The 24,303-nt window shown below is 33.2% G+C and overlaps 1 protein-coding gene across 2 annotated transcripts; it reads left to right on the forward strand.

Moving 5' to 3' along the window:
- Positions 1-415: 415 nt before the first annotated feature.
- LOC107914383 (phosphopantothenoylcysteine decarboxylase subunit VHS3) lies at positions 416-5,467 on the forward strand. Of its 2 annotated transcripts, XM_016843286.2 has the most exons (4): positions 416-955; positions 1,037-1,119; positions 1,369-1,523; positions 4,719-5,467. In XM_016843286.2, the coding sequence occupies exons 3-4, from the start codon at positions 1,425-1,427 to the stop codon at positions 5,181-5,183; spliced, it is 564 nt and encodes a 187-aa protein (XP_016698775.1). In that variant the 5' UTR covers positions 416-955; positions 1,037-1,119; positions 1,369-1,424; the 3' UTR covers positions 5,184-5,467. The 2 variants fall into 2 exon arrangements, with proteins under 2 accessions (XP_016698775.1, XP_016698776.1); XM_016843287.2 differs by lacking the exon at positions 1,037-1,119.
- The last annotated feature ends 18,836 nt before the right edge of the window (positions 5,468-24,303 follow it).

The following is a 24,303-nucleotide window of genomic DNA, read 5'->3' on the forward strand; positions in this document are numbered from 1 at the left end:
GTGACCAAAATGAAAGTGTAAACATAATGTGGTGTGTACAGTCAACTGTCATTAAATATTTAACGCTTGGACGACTAAAATGAAAGCACTCTAAAAGTTGAGTGATAAAATTGCAAGAATTTAATTTTGGGTGACCAAAATGGAAGTATCCTAAAAATTAGATGACTAACTGGGAAATTTACCCATAAAAGAAATGATATTTTGACATATTAGTAATTAAAGAAATTAATTTAAAAAATAAATAAAAACAACACATTACTAGGTAAGGCTAGAAAATTAAGGAAAAGGTTTGGGTCTCATAATATTCGTGATGTGTGTTTAATCTCAGAGTATTATATAAAAAAAATAAAAATTAAAAATTGGGACACTACATTCATAAATTAAAAATAAAATTAAAAAGGCTAGAAAATAATAATCCGAAATAATTTTTTAACATTTTATTTATTTATTTTGAAGTAAACTTTTAACTAACCTTGGACTTGGAAGCAAAGGACACGTGAGATAGTTTAAACAAAAAAGCCAAAATTTTTAAAACATAATTAATTAAATGACATCCGAAAATTGAATTAATTAATATATTGCCTTACTTTCATTTCCGGGCAGCCCGAACTCAACGGTCATTTAACACGATGAATTGATGAGTAAGCTGCCCGTCTTGCCCGATTCCTGACTGGGAAAAATGACGGGCAGTCACTCCCAATCCCCAGTACTCTCTTTCTCTTCCTCCCTTTTGCTTCTGCTATATCTTTTCTTCCTCTCCATGTCTCCTTGATCACGATCCGACGGTCCAGAATGAACGCTTATCCTTTTGCTTGTTTCCTCTGCTTTTAGTCCTGCAAATCCTCAGATCTACTTTCGCCTCCCTCCTAAGCTTCCTTTTTTCTCCTTTCCTTTTGATTTTAGCTCTGCAATTCCTCAGATCTACTCTCTCCGCCTTCCTCATCTTCGTTTCTCGGTATGTTTCGTTCCTCACATCTTTTTTCTTCTTCTTCTTTCGAATTCCCTAACGCTCTCTTTCATCTGTAATTAATTTTAGGTGAACTGAGTTTTTCCAAAAACAAAAAAGCTAATTTTTACCAAAAACAACTTTCCGCCGGCGAGTTTTGCTCGTAATTCAAGGTACTTCGTTGTGTTTTTCTTTTAAAGAAAACTTTGTTTTTTATTTATTTATAAATTCCCGCTGTTTTCTTTTTGTTTTAATTTATTTGCACTATTAGGGAAATTTTTTTTTATTTTCTTAATTTTTGAAATTTCCTTTTGCTTTTGCTAGTTCGTACTATATATTCTGTAGGAATAAAGTGACAGATCTAACCGCTGATACAGCTTCAGCTTAGATCTAACGGTACGGATGCTTTTTTGTTTGTGCAGGTTGCCTTTAGATTTATCGTTGGCCGTAGTGAAATACTGAAGTTGCCCACAGTTCGATGGCGGTTACGGTTAGTTACGTCGCGCTAACATGCGCCGGTGAAACTCTAGCTTCCATGTTCTTGTCGGCTCTTGTCAATACCCACCTTGTAGCTCTGGTAAGCTATCCTTTATTTTTTTAATGTGTTAAATTTTATAATTTTTGCTTACCATATCCTTCAATTTATGCTTTTTTTTGCTACGAGTTTCGCGGTTTTCGCTTTAGATCAGTGCTAAAATGCGCCCTTGTAGGGTTCCTTATTTAGGAACCTTTTCTCTATTAAGCAGTTTTTTTTCACTAATTTTTTCCCTCATATTTTTTCCCACTCTATTTTTTTTTCATTTGGATACTTATATTATTTTTTACGTTTTATTTATGTAAAAAAACTTATCGACTTCCAATAAAAAATAAATTTCAAAATAAATCGAAACAAAATTAATAGTTTAGTCTATTTAGATATCAAAATGAGATTAAAAGATAAATTTCAAAAGTTAAATCCTCCCTTTGATTTTTTCTTAAAAGAATTTCAGAATTTTTTTGCATTAGATTCCTGCTAAATGCGCGGCTTTGTTGTTGGGGACCGAGATTTTGTGACGTAACGATTTTGGAGTTGCGTTTTAATACGAGATTATTCGTCTTCGTGATTTTATTCCCGATAAAAATGATAATTATATTATAATATCATAGTTTATTTTTTAATATAAAATTCAGAATTATTTATGATTCTTTTTAACTTTCAAATTAGAAGATAAAATGTGTTTACCAACATCTTAAAATTATATTAACAATTTTTAGTATTTTATTTTGCTAACTTGCGCTTTTTAGTTGGGGAGATGGAGAAAATATTTACTGTAGTTGTTCGGGGTAGTTTGAATTTTGTCGCATATGAAACTTCAATTTAATTATTTCAGTTGACTTTTAAAATATTTTATACTTTGATTTATAATTTGTTAAATAGTTTATTTAATTAAATTTCATAAAATATATTTTAACATAGAAAATTAAATGATATATTGTATACATTATTAATATAGATACACTATTTTTTTATAATTATACACGATACATTTATTATATTGATAAGTAGGTGACACATACCTTTTAAGATTTAAAAAAAATTGAGATATTTAATAATTTTACTTATAAAATTAAAGATAAAATTAAAATTTTTTAAAGTTTTTAAAATTTTATAAATAAAAAAAGTAAAAAAATAAAAAAATCAACTTTAAAAAATAAATGGGATTTTTTTTGGGAAAATAATAAAACATCTGTCGCTAAGTCTTTTTTTTTTGTCATTTTTTTGAATAGTCAAAGTCTGTGTTATGAATAGGATATTCCTTGGGTAATATTCTTGTCAAATCCTAGGTGCCACGTCACGCTTTTGTCCACTATATTTGAATTTTATAAAGCAATCGTACTTTTCATGTCAATTTTTTTTATACTATCATGTAAAAACTATTTACTTTTATTTAAAATAAAAATAATTTATGAAAATATCTTAACTGCTTTTAAGCAAAGTAAAATCAATGGTTGGTTGTCCCAAATCGGTCTACTCGTCCATAAAATAGGCTTGGCAAGATATTAAATTCTTCTTCTATTCGATCCGAATTTAGGCAGAGATTATTTTATCCAGTCTTTATATTTATTTGTTATATTATTTTTAAAAATAATAATTATATATGTTAAGTTTAAAATTTGATTTGATCAAATTATGTTAAATTTAATGTGTTAATATTATTTATTAAAAAACATGATTCTATCCATTATTAGTAAAAAAATATCTAAGTAGGTTTAGTACCACGATACATTGTTATTTTTGTTGTTAATAATAAATGTATTACAAGGGCGAGATACTTGTGAACTTTTCACTAACAGGGAACAGACAGAAAATTTCATTTATTATTAATACTAAAATTATGAAAAATCATTGAATAAATTAAATATGAGCGGCTGAGTGAGACTTGAATTCTTTTAATTTTATATGGTTTCAATCCAAATGTAAAGCCGAATAAAGTTGGGAAAAAGAGAATAATAAATAAAGGCATTTCATCTAACCTGATTCCACCCGGCACACAAATACTTGTAGTCCAGTGGGCCCAATCTTTTTTCTGTTCAGGGATTGATGCCTTTCACCTTTCCTTCAAAATTTCTTAAATCTAGATTAGACCGCTTAAAAGGCCGGATTACCCATTTAGTTTGGTAGATTCGACTTGCCGGTCTAAGTTCGAATAAAATAAATTGTAGGATAAATCCTAAAATCATACATCGAATATTTAATTTATACATAAATTTTAATTATGGCTCAAATATATATTATGGTTCAAATATATATATGAAACTTTAATTTTAATTTAATAGCACACATTTAAAGAAATAATCATGTCGATTTATTTTTATATTAGATAAATATAATTATTTGTATATACAATATGTAAACTTAAAATGGTGTTAAAATAATAGTTGTGTTTGCTACTAATGAAATTGCATGAAATTAAAATTTTATGTATAAAATTACACAAAATCAGAATTCATGTGTAAATTTAATATTTATTTCTAAATTGTTTTTTGGGTCGGTTGAATTGTTATAATTATTATATATTTAAATACAAAATAGTAAGTCAACATGGATTGTTTAATTAGTTGGGTAGTCATTAGAAATTTAACAAATATCAAAATTTGAGCTTCATCAATTCCATGTGACCTATAAAAAGTATAAAATATATAAATAATTTTTAATATTTTATAAATACAGTTCCTAGTTTCAAGCCTAGCATGATTTTAGTTTGGAGAAGAGATTTTAAAAATTTCCAAACCATGGGTTGTTCACAGGTCATATCTGAATAGTAAATTTATTGCTTATTCTGGTTAGGTTGGAGCTCCAGCTTAGTCTGTTGGACCACTTGTTTTATTGTTTTAAATTTCCATTTGAATAGATAACCAGACATCATTTATTGGAGGGGTAGTATTAGGAGTGCCCAAAGTGCAAAGCTAAAAGTTTTAATGAAGCTAATTTATATATATTCTGTACACATATGAATATGATCCCAAGACTTGGTTTGTGCTACAGAATATTTAATTTAAATAATTTTTTGCTTAAAAAATATTTTTTAATTAATAAACAGTTTGCCAGTAGAAGGTATGATTCTTACAAATCAAAGCAAAGGCTTTCGTTAATCTTCCGATGAGACCCAATTAGTTATGATTTTATGTACTCTTTGTCTTCTTGTTGGTTCAGAAAATCTTGGTTATAATTGCTAATATAGCTTCTGCTTTAAACCCTGCTGTGAATGCATGTTTTGGGGATTGGTTTCAGAACTCCTTTACATTGCTGGTGGCTAACAAACCTGGAATCAAGGGTGACCATTCCCAAAACCAGCCTAAGCTGAAGGACGCTGATGGGGAAGATAATGATGACGACAATGATGATGGCGATGGTGGGGGTGGTGAGTATGGAGATGGTGAAGAAGAGCTGTCCTCGGAAGGCGGGGAATATGGCAACAATGGTAATAGCGAGAAGAACAATCCAAAGAAAGGACTGGGAGATGGTGCGACCGGGGCAGAACAAAATGGAGAAGACGAAGACAATGAAGATGGAGATGGTGAAGACCCTGAGGATGAGGATGAGGATGAGGATGAGGACGAGGACGAGGATGATGACGACGATGACGATGGAGAGGATGAGGATGAAGAGGATGTTGAAGAAGAAGAAAATGAAGATGAGGAAGAAGAAGATGAAGATGAGGAAGCCCTGCAGCCACCCAAGAAAAGGAAGAAGTAAATTGTTAGGAAATAAGTTGAAGCCTCCTCCATTAAAAAAAACCCTTTTGGTTTAGGTAAACTGGTTCATCTAACACTATGTGATGTTTTATTTAGGCATTGAGGAGGGTGCTGTTTAGGGTTAATGTTTTTACGCATTATATATCATCACACTTCATTTTCCTTTTCCATAATTAGAGTACTGTTAGAAATATTTGAACAGCGGCAAAAAAGATTCTATTGAAAAAAAAATGAATGATTCCGGCCGCTTCATATTAGTGTTAATGGATATGATAGTTTTGCTAACATGATTTTAGAAATGTCATCATATCTGGGTAAAGCATTCCTTTTATTCAAATCAAACATTAAGTTCTCAAAAAAAAAAAAAAACCTTAAGCTCGACTGAACAATGATTCATCGTAATCTCTGCCCGTAGAGAACCTGAAACCGTGAGCTGAATCGTAGGATTTCCTGCCTGTTGCTGCTGTGGGTGTTGAATCATATTTTGAAAATGCTTTTATTGCTTTATTATGGAACACAAAAGCAGCGGAAACAGGTAAATGGGCATCGTTGCCGAGATTTTGGATCAACTCCAATGGCATATCAAAGTAGTGATTCATGACGCAGTCTCCATCAACATCTTCATGGTGGTCGGGTATCAAAGTTGATGAAGCCCAGGACCCGCATTCGAATTTTTCCAGGGAAACTCTTGTTGATGTCACATGATCATTCTCAATGCCAAAGGTGTCTCTCATTCTTGGCCTCACTGCCTTTGCTTTACCCAATCCTGGAAGGAACAAGCAAAGGCCACTGCATTTGAAGTTGATGCTGTTTCGGCAACCATCGTCGTTGGCTTGACCATGGTGACGGACATCATCAACCACCTCGTGGTCGACCTGTCGAGGAGATTCATGACTTCGACTTTTCAAGTTCTTCCACGACAGAAGTGAGCGGAACCGAGGAGAAGAGGTTGCAGGCGTTGGGACGGTAGAAGTGAAGAAGTTGGGGTGGGTAGGGAGCAGGGGATGAGGGACGGCGGAATCGGGTTGAGGAGCGTCGATGGGAGGTAACATCATGTTGAAACTTGTTTCTCCCATGGATGATGACGATGATATTGATTCTCTCAAGGATATGGGATCAACAATTATCTGTGTCTCCATTTGCAGGCTGTGGCTTTTCTGCCTTGAAATGGGAAGTGCCATGGAATTTGGAAAAGGAAGAAAGCTGTTAAAGTTGAAAGCAGAGATGGTTTAAAACGAGGATGTGAATGAGACAGCATTAGACTTGGTGGTTCGTGGATCGCATGCATAACAGCATTTCAGTAGTGATTTGCATGTCGTAAGATATCAACGGTTAGGTTTTTTATTTTTTATTTTTTTAAACTATCGTTATATTTTCTAATCATCCAATTATAAAAAAATTACAAAATAATTATCTTGTTATAAAATAAAGAGAGATGGAGAGAATAAAGAATAAAGAAAATATGAAAACAATAGAGAATGTACTTTATTGGTCAAAAGGGATGATTACAATGCTTATTCAGAGTCTCTATTTATAGGCATAAGTAAAAAAGAAGTATAGATCTAATTATAATATCTATTAGAATTTAAAGTATATTAAAACTTTATCTTGATCATAATGGACATCCACTTAATAAGATATTCATAACACTCCTCCTTGGATGTCCATTGGTAGATAATGTGCCTCGTTAAAACCTTATTAGGAAAAACTCTGTAGGATAAAAACCTAATGAAGGAAAAAGAGTACACAATTTATAATACGCATAATATGCTGCCTCATTAAAAACCTTACCAGGAAAACCTAATGAGAAAAAAAATCGGTTAAGGGAAAAAGAGTGCAACGCGTATTTACTCCCCATCATAAAAACATCACACATTTTCTCATATTCTACTTATTCAATCTTGAATACTAGTTTTTCAAATGGCTATTTGAATGTATTTGCTAAGCATTTATATTACCATTCTTTTAAAAGTCATGAGTGAGAGAAATTTGGGGAAATATATTTTGATATTTTCAAGAGATTCAATAATAATCATAACAAACTTTAATCACGATTCTTTTATAAAAACACAAATAGGTATTTTGGATAACTTTATAATCCCCCTTCAACTACTATTCACTAAGTCAAATTTACCACATATGTTCAAATTATTTCAATTCATATAAATGAACAATTTCTCGAGAATTTCAATATGCTTCTAGCATTCTAAATCCTTCAAGGATTTTAATATAAACTTTACTATATAGTGATTCATAAAAGTTTGTAACAATAACCATTAGACACAAGTTAAATCTTTTATGAATTGTCAGTTTAATAATATATCTAAAGGTTATTACATCCACCACAAAAGAATATTATATCTTTTTATAATCAATGCCAGGACTTATCAAAAAACTTCATATTCTGCTTTTGCAAAACTACTTCAATTGCACCTTCACTGGCTTTATACCTTTAGATATTTGGACTACTAGTCCAAAAACTACACGAATTTAATTGTACTTGAGTTGCGTCTTTCTATTTTGATCAATTTATTCCATATCTATATTTTTCAATAGATTTATTCAAGATCCTCCTTTTATTTCATTATTTCAATAATAATATTGCATGCAAAATCATTGTCGACCACTTTTATTATTTAGTTCCACATTTTCTTGAATTGACATAATTTATCGACATCTCTTATTTTCATTATTTTAAAATTCAGTTTCAGGTACCTGAATCTCTTCTGAAGTTTTACTTATTAGTTATGTCTTGGGTCTCTTCTGGAGCACCTGCCTCCACTATATGACCATCTAAAAGAATTTTCATATTTGGAACCGATCAATCTATTATTTATTCCAACTGATTGTCCTACTGGGAATTTGATTCAAATTAAAATATTAGATGGTATATAACACTTGGTTATTCTCCTTATGTTTGTAAATACATCTAATAGTTAACTTGTAATGAGTTATCCTTATTGAACTTCTGGTTCAATTACTCACCCCCTAATGTCGGGAAAACTATCGAATCAAAATTGTAATCACAAATCATGTCATAATTGAATCTCGAATACATTCAAAACATCTAATAATATAAAGAAACTTGTAATTAATATATATTCCCAACTTTCTTTAAGGATTCACTCATCTTTGTGCGTTGTGGTAGAGCAATTGGAACATATACGCACATACAAAAATTCAAAAATGAGAAATATTTAGCTCTTGATCAAAAACCAATTGTAATGGGGAGTATTTATAACTTATTGGCTTGACGCGTACAACACGTAAATCAACATAATCTCATGTTGAAATTGGAGGTTTAGTTCTCATAAGTAATGGTTTAGACATTAATTAGAGGTGTTTAATCAATAATTTCTCTAAACCATTATGCGCAAACTTTTACAAAATTTTTTCAGACTCAATTAATAAAATATTGAGATATAAACTCATTAGTATTAGCAAGATGAATTGTCTTAATTACATGATCTGAAATTAAATATTTAAACAAGCAATCTTACAAATGACAAGTTACAAATTGATAACATATATGTGATTATTTTGTAGATGCATCTACCAAAATCATATAATATCAAAACCATCCACATGGTGGATGAATGAACTCATATTCATTTCAGAAATGCAAGACATTAAATCTCAACTTTAGTTAGTGAGTTTCTAATAATCAATTTTCATTGAGAACAAGCAACATATGAGAATTCTTTTAAATTAAAGAATCTTTTGGTTCTTTAATGAATGCTCATATGAATTCCCAATTAATTTTCGCGTCATATATGATCCAAGATGGTCTAACTGGTCATGCCAAGTAGTAAATGCATTTGTATCAGTAAACTTCTGGTTTACTTTAACATGTGTTTCAATTGTACTAAATTGTAACAAATTAATAATTTTACTATAATTCCTTTTACTTTGTATCCACATATAAGGCTATTATGACGTTTACTACTGGAAATGTCTAAACCAATGTGAATATTATAATGTCACTAAGTCAACAAAATAATTTCCAAACAATTATATGAAATTCTATTAATAGCAAACTTTAAGAGTGGATCTTATTTTCCAAGTGTACAAGTACATGACCAATGACTTTTCATTCATAAGTTTTCTCTCTTGCAAGTTCTTATCAGTAATATTTTACCATATAATTTTAATTAAGAACTTATTTTGAATACTGTAGAGTTATACTCACAGTTTTTTTAACTTGCAACTTTAGGTGCATCCAACCATAACGAGCTTTAGATAGAATTATCATATTCTATTGCTCATAAGTAAATCTTTCATAGTCAAATATTTTGCTTTCAACCCTTTAATAGGGATGATGACAAAAGAATATCACAAAGATTATAAAATAAATATAAATTAATAACTTAATCCCCTTTTTTTTTTCATATGAAATATAATAATTTCCTCATTCACAATCTCAATATGAGATCCATTATGAATATCTTTTAAAACCAATGGATTAACCATCACAAGATATTAATATATTAGCTCTTCTAAAGCTTTCAACTAATTTTGTACGACTAAATATTAGAATAATATTGGTTTGTTTCAGTACCAAATAAGATAAATATTTTCTATTTGTAATGATAGAATTCATTACTACATTTTCATATCATTCCTAAAATAATATTAACAGAAAAAAAATATTTGGGTATACGCCACATATGTGGCCAATAATCTTTCATATCACATTGATAACATAAGTTATCTTTACCCTTTGAAAACTTATCTTAAGAACTCTCATTGTTCTCTTATTTATTACTATGTTCCCACTTTTAGTGGTCCATGAGTATATATTTTATTTTCTTTATGTTTACATTCACTTCAGGGAATGCAACAAATCTAATAGGATGGACTTATAAACATCCCAATGGATTCTTTATTTCATAATCACAATCGCAAACATGCATGAGATTTTAAATCAAAATCTATCTATTCATATTGTCATGATTAGTCTCTAATTATAATAAACATGATATAATAAATAAAACATAGTAAAATATACCTAAAGATTTGTTAACATCGTCGCCTTCACCTTGACTATTATCATGAGCACAAATGTATTATTTACCCATGCTTGTACAATTATAAATCAAAGATCGGGAATAAAAACCACAATCCATTCTGAGATTGAATCTTTCAACATCCTGAAGATAAAGTTGTAAGGGAGAAAATTTAAGGTGAAAAGGAATTTGATTTGTGGGACGACTTTGAAAGATTTTGAAAAAATAGAGAATCATCGTGTTGATAATGTGTTATAAAATAAAGAGAATATACTTTATTGATCAAAAGGGATGATTACAATGCTTCATCAGAATCTCTATTTATAGGTATAAGAAGTATAAAAGAAGTACAAATCTAATTCTAATAACTGTTAGAATTTAAAGTATATTAAAAGTTTATCTTGATCGTGATGGACATCCACGTAATAAGATATTCATAACATATCTAACTATTTAATTTTGTTTTTTTAGTTACCAACTTGATAATGTAAAAAAGGAAACACCAAAAAATTCAAGATAGTTGGGTGACTAAAAAAGACAAAATTGAATAGGTGAGGGATCATTTCGTAACTTTTCATAGTTGGGCGACTAGAAAAAAAGTACTAATAGTTGGATGACCATTTTGTAAAATTTACTAGTTGGATGATAATTTTTTTTATAATTGGTTGACTACTAATGGAGTTTACTTTTTTTTTCTCAGATAAGTGTTAGGTATCATACATGAGAGTATATGTTTAAATTTTTATTTTTTATGAGAAAAAAATTATCATTTTTACATATTTGAATCATCATAACTTAAAATGACTAAATTTATGGCTCACCAATGATGTGAGTGAAAAAAAATCTAACGAATATATTTATTAAAATATTTGCATTAAGTCAAGGAAGATTTGGCATTGCTAATAAAGGTTGAGGTTTGAGATCTTGAGCGCCCAGTTTTGAGTTCCACCATAGGTAAATGTTATGTGTGGATTCTCCTTTAAATTATTTTGGGTTTAAGTTTCATCATGTGTGTGCTCTGTCTAGATTTATTTTATCTAAATTTATTCTAGTTAAGTTGGTCGAAAATGTATTTTTGTGATTTATATTTCATTTACAATTTTACTTATACTTATAAACTCCAAAAAATAAATATTATGCATAAAGAGTAAAAAATATTTTAAAATTCTATCAATAAAATTTAAATATAAATTCAATGAAAATATATTTTATTCACTTTCACAATATAAAATTTAATATTTATTATCATTTTTGTTAGTTTATGAAAAAGTTACTTTTCAGAATAAGTTTTTTTAAGATCACCTCAATACTCATGGGTGTTGAGTTTAGGGTGATGTTGAATTACCACACTAATCTGTTCTATGCATGTTAAGAGGGAAGTATTGTAAAGTACATGGAGAGTACCTCAATATCCATAGGTGTCAAGTTTAGAGTTAGGAGGCATATATTTGGTTGTTAGCCAACCAACTGATTTTAGCATAGTGGAAGCTGACTCCCCATGGTTGGCGCCTTTCACGCTATAATAACTCATTCATTCATCTTCTCTTCCCACTCAAAATCTTCCAACTCTTTCAAGATCTCAAACTCTATAACTCTTTAGAATTTTCCTCGTTTTATTGTCAATATGGTGAAATCTCCAACTTAATTCTTTCTATTTTTTAATTTTTGCAAATGGTATTATGATTTCAAAAAATTAATACTGTTATTTTGTGATTTTTAACAGATGGTAAATCAAGTTCTTTGGATTCAATACAATTTACATTTGTTAAAGCTTGACCCTTGTCTCAATGAACACTTAAAGGATGACAATTTATACCTAGCATCTATGAGGGCAAAGTTGAAAATCTTCTAGATTTGGTTGTCACCTTGGTGGAAAGGTTGATTTAATAGAATGTTTACATTTTATTTTTTTCGTGTGGGGAAGCGACTATCAAGCTTGAAGATGTTACCTAATTAACATGCCTTCTAATCAATAAGGAGGTGGTAACCACAACTAGTGCAATTGATTTAAAGTACCAGAGTGATTGTTTGTTGGGTGTTGTGTTGTTAAGGGACCATCACCATATGAATAAAACTTTTCTCCAGTTTTCATGCTCAAGTCAATCCACATATTGTTATCCACTGCAGCAACTCTCGATTACTAGATCTGGTAAATGGATGTCAAGACAACATTCTTAAATGACTATCTTAAAGAAAACATCTATATGATGCAACTTATCAGATTTATAGCTAAAAGAAACGAGTATAAAGTTTGCAAATTGCTTAGATCCATATATAGACTTAAGCAAACATTCGACTCATAGAATCAAAGATTCAATCAAATGATCAAAACCTTTAGATTTGAGCAAAATGTAGATGAGCCTTGTGTTTATAAACATATTGGGGATGAAAAGATGGTCTTTCTCGTTCTATATATCAATGACATTCTACTTATTGGAAATGATGTAGGAACATTGTAATCTGTTAAACTATGGTTAACTCAACAATTTAGTATGAAGGACTTGGGAGAAACTATTTTTGTTCTAGGCATTCGAATCCTAAGGGATTAAAAGAACAAAGTGATGGTATTGTCACAAGCTTAATACATAGACAAGATATTGAAATGTTATGGAATGACCGATTCTAAGAAGGGAACCTAAACCTCTATTTTAGGATTTCATCTTTCTTTGGAGGATTGTCCTAAGGCATCGGAAGAAAGATAAAACATGAGAAAGGTTCCTTATGCTTCCGTAGTAGGAAGCCTTATGCATGCTATGCTATGTACATGTCCAGATATTTGCTTTTAAGTGGGGTTGGTGAGACGATATCAGGTGAATCCAAGTTCAGAACATTGACAAACAGTTAAGCACATACTCAAGTATTTATAAAGAATGAAAGGTTATATGCTAGTGAATTCTGGAGGAGGTTTTACTCCTATTAGATAAACTAATTTTGACTTTCAAACGTGTCAAGATTCGAGGAAAACAACATCGGAATGTATTTTTGTCCTAGGCGGCAGCGGGTCCATAGTGTAGAGAAGTGTCAAACAGAGCTGTATTCAAGTATGAAATCTCTAAAATACTTAGTGCACTTTTAATTAAAAATTAAAGGTAGGTATTCAAGTATGAATGTTCTCTATTTGAATTTGAATTTATTTGAGATAAGAATTCATTTCGTAAGTGATTTTCTTAAGCCTTGTTGCTAGATTAGATTAATAAAATAATTAAATGACGATAAGGATTTGTGCTAGGTGGATTAAGGAGTTACTAACTGAGCACTCTTTCTCTTAATTCGACAACCTTTCAACATTTACAATTTACGCTAAATTTTATTTGTTACCAAAGAGCATTATTAGAAAACCCCCCCATTTTTCTTTCTCGCATACTTTTATATTAACTTGATTTAATTTTCTTTTTTCTTCTCTTTCAAATAGGTTTAACACGAGCTTCTTCGTGGGACGATTCCGTACTTACTCTATATTACCAGTTAATATCGGTTGAGTAGGGGATTAAATTCGGTGGTCGTAACGACAGCTACCAAATTTTGGCGCCATTGCCGGGGAAGTGACGTAGTCAAATCTATTTGATTTTCAGAACTTATTTTGTTTTCTTGTTTTTGTCTTTGCAGGTAGATTAGTTCCTTTAGTATATGTTATTAAGGAGTGGAAGACGAACATGGAAAGATCCAGTTAACATCACTGATCGGCAAGCCGGTCATTCCAACCCCCACCTTGAGCCTAACGTTTCAGAGGATTCCACCATGGCTAACCAGACCTTGAAGCAATTAGCCGCTCCTAACTTGGCTACGCAACCACCATCAATCACGTATCCTGCCTTTGATAGGCCATTAAAGCTTAATTCGGGATTCCTGAATTTGTTGCCAAAATTTAATGGGTTACCAGGTGAGGACCCTTACCGTCATATTAATGAATTTCTAATTACTTGTTCAACTATGTAGCCAGATGGCATTGAAGAGGAACAAATCAAGCTCCGAGCCTTCCCTTTCTCGTTACAAGGTTTGGCGAAGGACTGGTTATATTACATGCCACCAGGCTCATTCACAACGTGGACAGGGTTACATAAGGCTTTTCTTGAGAAGTATTTTATGGTATCAAGAATAGGGTCAATCAGGAAGGAAATTTGTGGAATTAAGCAACTGGTAGGTGAGTTATTATATGAGTACTGGGAAAGGTTTAAACGACTATGTGCGAGTTGTCCACAGCATCAGATTAGTGAGCAGCTCTTAGTGCAATATTTTTATGAAGGGTTGACACCACAAGATCGAGGAATGATTGATGCAGCGAGTGGAGGTGCATTGGTTGATAAGACTCCTGAGCAAGCCAAAAATTTGATCGCTAATATGGCGCCGAATACACAGCAATTTGGTCTTAGGAGGTCCGACTTGGGTAAACGAATGGATGAGGGCCAGTCGAGTATGATGGAGGCTCAGTTAGCTAATTTAACGGCTATGGTAAGTAAATTGATGACTGGAGGTAATGCGAAAGCTTCACTATGTGGCATTTGTTGTTTAGAAGGACATACCACAGATATGTGTCCGACATTACAGGAAGGGGAAGCTAACGCCGTCTTTCCAAATCAGAGAAGGTATGATCCATACTCAGCTACCTATAATGAGGGATGGAGAGACCACCCCAATCTCAGATATCAAAACCGAGCCACACCTCCGGGATTCGAGCAGTAAAATTCTCGACAATATAATTCGTCACAGCAACAACCCAGCAATCAAAATCTTAGTGCTGAAACTAAGACCCATGCCATGCTTGAACAAATGATGAAAATGATGGCTGACCAGAAGAAGGAAACCGATGGAAGATTTCAGTCCTTGGAATCGGCAGTGAAGCAATTGCAAACTAGAGCCTCGTCAACTGACGTTAATCTTGGGAACTTGCAAGCACAGGTAAATAATCGGTTACCGTCACAGCCTGTGGTAAATCCGAGGGATAATGTCAGTGCTATAACCTTGTGAAGTGGGAAGGAGTTGAGATCGATACTAAAGAAGGCCCAAAACAGCAATGAGGAAGGTGAAACTGAGGTAAGAAAGGTCTGATTTAGTGATATTGAAGAGGAAAATTTAGCCTTACCAAAGGCGGATTTACAACCGTCGTAAGCAGCTCCAAAGGAAGTAGGGAAATCACGTTTACAACGGTCCATTGCTTCACATGATGCCGCAAATTTTGAGCAGGAAATAAGAGTTCCTGAGCTTAGAGCACAAGCAGGTCAGAATGATAATAACCAACCTCGGTCTTATGTGTCGAAGGCGCCATTTCCACAGCGTTTGAGGAAGGAAAAATCAGACGACGTCAATGCCGAAATTCTTGAGACTTTCCGTAAGGTACAAGTTAATATTCCATTGATTGATGCAATTAAACAGGTGCCTAGATATGGTAAGTTTTTAAAAGAATTGTGCACATCTAAAAGGAAGTTAATTGGAAATGAGAAGATTAGTCTAGGCAAAAATGTCTCTGTAGTATTTCAAAAGAAACTTCCTATTAAATGTAAAGATCCTGGAATGTTTTCGATACCTTGTAAGATAGGAGACCTTAAATTAGATAGAGCTATGCTTGATTTGGGTGCTTCTATAAATGTCATGCCTAGGAGTATCTACGATAGGGTTCAATTAGGTGCATTAAAAGACACGGGACTGATAATTCAACTTGCAGATAAGAGTAATGCCTACCCTGATGGTGTTTTAGAAGATGTTTAGTGCAAGTGAATGAGTTAGTTTTTCCAGCTGATTTTTATGTTTTAGACATGGGACCTAATGATAATTCAACTGATGTGCCCTTACTCTTAGGTAGACCCTTCCTTAAGACAGCTAAAATGAAAATTGATGTGCATAAAGGGAATTTAACAATGGAATTTGATGGTGAGATAAATAAATTTAATATATTTGATGCTATGAGATATCCCACTAATATTAATTCTGTATTTACACTTGATGTAATTGACAATTTTGTTCAAGATGTCTATGAATTAGGGGAAGAAGACGAGTTGAAAAGCGTTCTCGCTAAGAGCATTTTTGATATCGACAAGCAGGAATTTGTCATTTCTGATTCTTTAATTGACTCAGTTTACGCTTTAGAATGGCCTAAATTGACACAATTCAAGCCGATTCTCCCTAACCTTACGGTGACTGGTAAGCAAATTCCTTCATTGATTTCACCACCTAAATTGGACTTAAAAGAGCTGCCCGAAAATTTGAAGTACATTTATTTGGGGGAGAATCAAACTTTACCATTGATAGTGTCGAATGTTTTAACCGAGACGCAAGAATCTAAGCTGCTTAGAGTTCTTAGGGAACATAAAGAAGCCTTCGGTTGGACACTAGCTGATATTCGGGGGCTTAGTACAACTTTATGTACTCACAAGATAGCTTTGGAACCAGATTCAGTTCCCAAAAGAGACCCCCAACGACGATTGAATCCCCCAATGATGGAGGTAGTCAAGACTGAAATTTTAAAGTGGTTGGAAGCCGATGTCATTTATCCTATAGCCGATTCAAAGTGGGTAAGTCCAATTCATGTTGTACCTAAGAAGGGAGGAACTACAATAGTTACCAACGAGGAAGGGTTAGAGATTCCTACGAGAGTGCAGAATGGTTGGCGGGTTTATATAGACTATAGGAAACTGAACAAAGCCACTAAAAAAGACCACTACCCCCTCCCATTCATGGATCAAATGTTAGAAAGGTTAGTTGGTCGCTCACATTTTTGTTTTTTAGATGGCTATTCAGGTTATTTGAAAGTACCTATTGCACTTGAGGATCAAGAGAAGACCACCTTCACTTGCTCATTTGGAACTTACGCCTTCAAGAGAATGCCTTTCGGATTGTGCAACGCACCAGCTACTTTTCAAAGAGGTATAACGAGTATATTTTCAGATTTTATTTCACATTTAATGGAGGTGTTCATGGATGATTTTACGGTTTATGGTGATTCATTTGATCAATGTTTGCATCATCTTGTGTTAGTTCTTAGACGTTGTATTGAGACTAACCTGATATTGAATTTTGAGAAATGTCATCTCATGGTTGAAAAGGGCGTAGGATTGGGGCATGTCGTCTCAGCTAAAGGTTTAGAAGTCGACCAAGCCAAAGTTGAGGTAATTAAAAATCTACCTTATCTAGGCACTATGAAAGGAATTCGATCCTTCTTGGGTCATGTAGGTTTTTACCGTCGGTTCATCAAGAATTTTTCGCAGATATCGTCACCTTTATGTGCATTGCTCGGTAAGGATGTCGCATTTGAATTTAGTGAGAATTGCAAAAAATCTTTTGATGAGTTGAAATTGAAATTGATCATGGCTCTTATCATACAAGGGCCGAATTATGCATTACCTTTTGAAATTTTATGTGATGCCAGTGATAAAGCTGTTGGTGCGGCTTTGGGACAAAAAAATGGTAAGGAGTCTTGTATTATCAGGTATGCTAGCGAGCTATTGAACCCAGCTCAATGCAATTATAACACGACCGAGAAAGAGCTCTATGCCATAGTTTTTGCCTTAGAAAAATTTAGAGCATACTTATTAGGAGTCAAAGTTGTATTTTTTGACCATGGTGCTCTTAAATATCTGTTGCATAAAAAAGAAGCTAAGCCCCGATTAATAAGATGGATTTTGCTTTTGCAGGAATTTGACTTGGAAATTAAAGATAAGAAACGTAAGGAAAACCTTGTGGCCGATCATTTGAGTAGGATAGAGACTGGAATTTTGAAGGATGAGCCAAGTGATTTATTTCCCGATGAGCGACTTTATAGTATGTCTAGTGTTTTGTCATGGTATGCCGACATAGTGAACTACTTAGTGACTAAAGAGTTCCCTACGAATGCACCTAGACATTTAAGAGAAAAATTAGAAGTCAAGCCCGATTTTACTTATGGGAAGAGCCATACCTTTGGCGATTTTGTAGTGATCAAATAATTAGGCGTTGTGTCGATGATAGTGAGATAGATTCGGTGCTTAATTTTTGTCACTCTCGAGAAGGTGGAGGACATTTTGGGCCTAAGAGAACAGCTCATAAAATACTTGAGTGTGGGTTATTTTGGCCGACTATTCATAAAGATTCATATGCATTTTGTAAAAATTGTGCATCATGTTAAAAAACCGGCAATTTAAATAGCAGAAATCAAATGCCATTACATAATTTTTATGTTTGTGATATATTTGATGTATGGGGTATTGATTTTATGGGGCCTTTTCCTTCTTCTTTCGGTTATCTATACATTCTTGTTTGTGTTGATTACTTGTCGAAATGGGTAGAAGCATTCCCAACTAGGGCCGATGATGCTAGAACTGTGGTGAAACTTCTTAAGACCAACATTTTAAATAGATATGGGGTACCAAGGGCTATAATTAGTGACAAGGGAATACATTTCTGTAATAGAACCTTGAAAGCTTTATTTGCACAATTTGGTGTCATCCACAAAGTGTCGACAACTTATCACCAATGGGAAAGCCGAGAGTAGTAACAAAGAGATTAAGGGAATTTTAGAGAAAATTATTAATCCCAATAGGAAAGATTGGAGTCAAAGGTTAGATGAAGTGTTGTGGGCTGTTCGAACGGCTTACAAAATGCCAATTGGGATGTCACCTTACAAGGTTGTTTTTGGGAAAGCATGTCATCTTCCCGTTGAGCTTGAGCATAAATCATTCTGGGCTGTTAAGCAATGCAACTTGGATTATAGTTTGGCAGGTAAAGAACGCAAATTGAAGCTACAGGAGTTGGAGGAGTTGCGCTTAGAGGCATATGACAATTCAGTCATCTACAAAGGTAAGTCGAAGGCATTTCGTGACTCAAAGCTGATTCGCAAGGAGTTCAAGGTGGGGGAAAAGGTATTGCTATTTAATTCTAAACTTAAATTGTTTCCCGGTAAGTTAAAATCAAGGTGGCTTGGTCCATTTATAATAACCGAGGTGCATCATCATGGGGCAATCGAAATTAGGAGCCTCGAAACTAATAAAATTTTCAAGGTGAATGGTCATAGGTTGAAACATTTTCATGAGGGGGAGCAAGCGGCTTGGGTGGAGGAGATCAATCTTGAAGATCCATGAGGAATTGCGATGTCGAGCCAACGACTTAAAACAAAGGCGCTTGTGGGAGGCAACCCACATATTCAGGGAAGTTTTCTTTACCATTATTGTTTCTTTCCATTTAGTTAATCTTAATTTTTAATTTTTCTTTTGCATTAGGGACAATGCAAACATTAAGTATGGGGGAGAATCAATTCATTGATTTTCTAACATATTTGATGCTTGCAACTTTCATGAATAAATCTTGACGAATTTCCTTTAGGAAAATATTTAAATAAAGAATGAAGATGTCTTTCATGAATTCAAGTTGATTGGGGTGGTTGTATGTCGATTGGTTGGGTTAAATTTTGTTGTCAATTAATTGATTTTGGTTAGTATTTTCTAAATTTTTTTTAATCTGCTTAATTGATCAATTATGTGGTCCTTGTGAGGAATTTGAGCCTAGAGCGTAAGTTGGGACATCCATGCCAACTTGAGAGGTTATTATTCATTCATGTGTGATTATTGTTACCGACTATCAATTACTCTAGAACTTTCTTTAGATCTTATTAAGGATAATAATACATTTGATTTTCATTAATATGATTTAAGAGGCCATAGGAATTAAGCCACAAGTGCTTATAAAAAAAAACCAACCTTGATATTATTCCAATTAGTTAGCCAATTTGAAGCCTTAATTTCCCAATTTTTATGTACCTCCAGAAATTACGCCAAAGTCGAATCAACTCACCTTTTTAGGCTAGTTAATTCAGTCTGGAAGTTCATCCTGATTTCGACATATGCTGGCCAATTTTGGGTGATGTTTAGCTGGTAATTAAAGGCTGATTTTTGTGAGAAAGAAGCAGCAAGTTGCAGCCTTCCGAGTGAATTTAATAAATGTAACGTTATGTGATCATAAGGGAATGGATCGGTTGAACCAAGGGACATGGAAGCAATGAAAGGCTGATTGATTTAGTTATATTCTTGAATTGTTGAAAACAAAGAAAAAAGAAGAAGAAGAAGAGAGAATAAGAGAATTGATGACTCCCGGACGATTAACTAGTCTAAGAAAATTAGCTCCACCATCCAAATAAATTTCTCCCGTCCACTGCACATTACCTCGGCCTCATTACAACCTTTTATTTTGCCTCGATTATATTTATGGAATTCTATGTGTTATGTTATAGGTAAGATAGACAAGCAAGCCTATGGCGGTTAATTATGGTCGATTTCAATTTGAGAGCATTATACTAGCCTAAACACAATGAGTGAAGAGTGTTAATAATTTTATTCTTTCCGGTGAGAATTGATCAAAGAAGCATGATTAATTTCTTTTCTTTCCTCTCTTGAATAAACCAAAATCTAAATTGTTGATTCCAAAATTCATCCTAAGCATGAGCTATGCAACAACTCTTGATTATTCTTGATATTTTTGAAATTCTTCTTGACTTGATTGCTCAGGGACGATCAAAAGTTTAAGTATGGGGGAGTTTGTTAAGTTCAATTTTGAGCTTAACTTATTCAATTAAATTATTAAATTGTTGATTAATTTTTGGTTAATTAAGTTCTAATTCTGCCTAAATTGATTAAATACCTTCTATGCCGTATTAATTTAATTGTACCCCAAATTCAACTATTTAATTTTAATTTTATTTCATACGCAGGTAAGGAACACTTGGATGTCCGTATGGGCTCGATTTGGAAATGAATTTGCATGATTAAAGCTGCTGGATGAGAATGATCATTTGCTGGTTTTGAAGAAATTAAATTGGCATTGGACAAAAAAAAAACACAACATTCGGTCCAATTAAATAACAGCAGAACGAATATGCAGCAAAATCAGCAAGGGAATTATTTAATTTCCCTATTGGAGTGGTGACTGACTTTAATTAAAGCCAAGTGATTATGTGCAGCTTTAAGAAGTAAAATTGAAATGGAACTCTACATGAGCTGGAGCTATTCTTGTGCGACGGTTTCAGCTAGGATAAAGGGGGATAAGATCAAATTTTATTTGGAATATGGGAGGTTAATATCATTACTCCTTAAATAGAAGTGACAGCAGCTGGAAAAAAAGAGGAGAGTCGAAAAAATAGAGGAACACACAGCAGCAGAGAGGCGTGGCACTCGAGCAAAGGGAAATCTGAAATTGAATCAGCAAAGCCGAATAAAAATTGAAGTAACAGCCCAGAATTCCAGCTAATCGAGAGAAGGGAAACTCGACGATTTGAGGAGTTTTCTTTTTCGAGATTCTGTAATTTATGTTGTTTACAATTGATTTTTGTTTCGTTTCGATTGCTATGAGTGGCTAAATTAATTAAGCTCAGTTAGACCCTTATGAAACTTAGCACAAGAAATTTGAAGGTTTATTTGTTTAAATTCGGATTTAGCATTCTTGAGTTGTTTAAAGAGTTTTGTCTCTAAATTAATTAGATTGATCGCCTACCTAATTTAGGACATTTCTTATAATTATCTAAGAGCAATTGAGTAATCGAATTTCTTAATTAAACTTAGAGTCAGTGATAACAAATTAGCATGCCGCTAATTGAAGCAACTCAGATTTAATTTTGGAAGCCGCTGGAGGATTTTCTTCAATTAACGCAAGGTGAAATCTCTAAAATACTTAGTGCACTTTTAATTAAAAATTAAAGGTAGGTATTCAAGTATGAATGTTCTCTATTTGAATTTGAATTTATTTGAGATAAGAATTCATTTCGTAAGTGATTTTCTTAAGCCTTGTTGCTAGATTAGATTAATAAAATAATTAAATGACGATAAGGATTTGTGCTAGGTGGATTAAGGAGTTACTAACTGAGCACTCTTTCTCTTAATTCGACAACCTTTCAGCATTTACAATTTACACTAAATTTTATTTGTTACCAAAGAGCATTATTAGAAAACCCCCCCATTTTTCTTTCTCGCATACTTTTATATTAACTTGATTTAATTTTCTTTTTTCTTCTCTTTCAAATAGGTTTAACACGAGCTTCTTTGTGGGACGATTCCGTACTTACTCTATATTACCAGTTAATATCGATTGAGTAGGGGATTAAATTCGGTGGTCGTAACGACAGCTACCACGGAGTCCCGAAAATACACTTTTTGACACCCCTGACTATCAGACTTTCACTAACGGAAAACGTTTATGACACAATTCTTTCACTTCACGGGCTAAAATTTCTACGGTTCTTCTTCATAAGATAAGTTAGGTTGAATTTCAATTTCTTCTATCGAAATAATGTGAGACGGATTTGATCGATGCCTTCTAAGCATTGACACTTGGAAAGCGTCGTGCATTTTCTTTAATTCCTCTGGTAATGGCAATTGATACACAACTGGTTCCACTCTTTCAGTAATCTCATATGGTCCAATAAAATGAAGACTTAACTTCCCTTTCTGGCCAAATCGCAAGACTTTCTTTCATGGTGAAACCTTTAGAAATACTTTATCTCCAATTGAAAACTCAATATCTCAACGTTTCAAATCTACGTATGATTTCTGTCTATCAAAAGTTGTTTTCAATCTATCTCAAATTGTCTTAACAATATTTTCTATTTCTTGAATCAATTCCGGACTAATAACTTTTCTTTCATATAATTCCATCCAACAAATAGGTGTTCGACAGCTATGACCATATAAGGCTTTGTACAGGGATATTTGAATACTCGATTGGAAACTATTATTGTATACGAATTTCAGCCAAAGGCAAATAACATTCCCAACCTGATTCAAAATCGATTACACAAGTGCGAAGTATATCTTCCAAAATCTAAATAACACGTTCAGATTCTCCGTCTGCCCGTGGGTGAAAGGCTGTACTGAAATTGAGTCTCGTACTAAGAGATTCATGCAACTATTTCCAAAATCTCGAAGTGAAACGTGGATCTCGATCAGAGATAATCGGCATAGGAACACTGCAATCTCACAATTTCCTGAATGTAAACTTCAGCAAGTTTTTGAAGTGACCAATCAGTCCCGACTGCAATAAAATGAGTTGATTTCATAAGTCGATCAACTATCACCCAAACAACAATTTTCTTGCTTGTAGGTAAAAGGTAATCCCTTTACAAAATCCATCGTGATGCGTTCCAATTTCTACTTAGGAATAGAAATAGGCTGAAGTAATCCTGTGGGAACATAATGTTCTGCCTTAACTCGTTGACAAGTTAAACATTTAGTTATGTACTCAACTACGTCTCTTTTTCATTTTGGGCCACTAATACACTTTTCGCAGGTCGCAATACATTTTCGTTCCTCCAGGATGCAAAGCAAAATGACTATCGTGTGCGTTGCGAAGTATCAACTCTTTTAATTCTACAAGATCTGGAACACAGATTCGATTTTGAAATCTCAAACAATCACAGTCATTAATACTGAAACTTTCTATTGCGCCATTTTGAATCATTTCTCTTTTCTTCGCTAACTTGACATCATTTAACTGTGCTACTTTAATTTGATCAAATAATACTTATTTGACCTTCAACTTAGCCAACAAGCTACCATCATCATTGATAATAACTTGAGCAAACATTGCTCGCAATTTAGCAGTTGTTCTCCTACTCAACGTGTCAGCTATGGCGTTAGCTTTACCAGGATGATAATCAATAGCACAATTGTAATCTTTTAAAAGCTCAACCAAACATCGTTGTCTCAAATTCAACTCCTTTTGTGTTAGGAGGTATTTAATAATCTTGTGATCGGTATAAATGTGACACTTTTCACCGTACAAATAGTGTTTCTAGATCTTTTGAGCAAAGACCACAATAGCTAACTCTAAGTCGTGCATCAAATAGTTACATTGGTGCATTTTTAGTTGACGAGACGACGCAATAACTTTCTCTTCTTGCATCAAGACACAACCGAGACCACTCAATGAAGCATCACTGTAGACTACAAATCTTTTCCTGATTTAGGTAAAGTTAAAACTAGAGCTTCAGTCAACATCTGTTTTAATTTCTCAAAACTCTCTTGGCATTCGTTGCTCCAAATGAACTTAACATTTTTGTGCAACAACTTTGTCATTGACAAAGCTGTCTTTGAAAATCCATTTATGAATCTTCTATAGTAACCAGCCAAACCAAGAAAAGTACGAACCTTTGGTACATTTTTCAGT

Source organism: Gossypium hirsutum, chromosome D10 (assembly GCF_007990345.1).
Source record: "Gossypium hirsutum isolate 1008001.06 chromosome D10, Gossypium_hirsutum_v2.1, whole genome shotgun sequence".
In the NCBI taxonomy this organism is placed as follows: domain Eukaryota; kingdom Viridiplantae; phylum Streptophyta; class Magnoliopsida; order Malvales; family Malvaceae; genus Gossypium; species Gossypium hirsutum.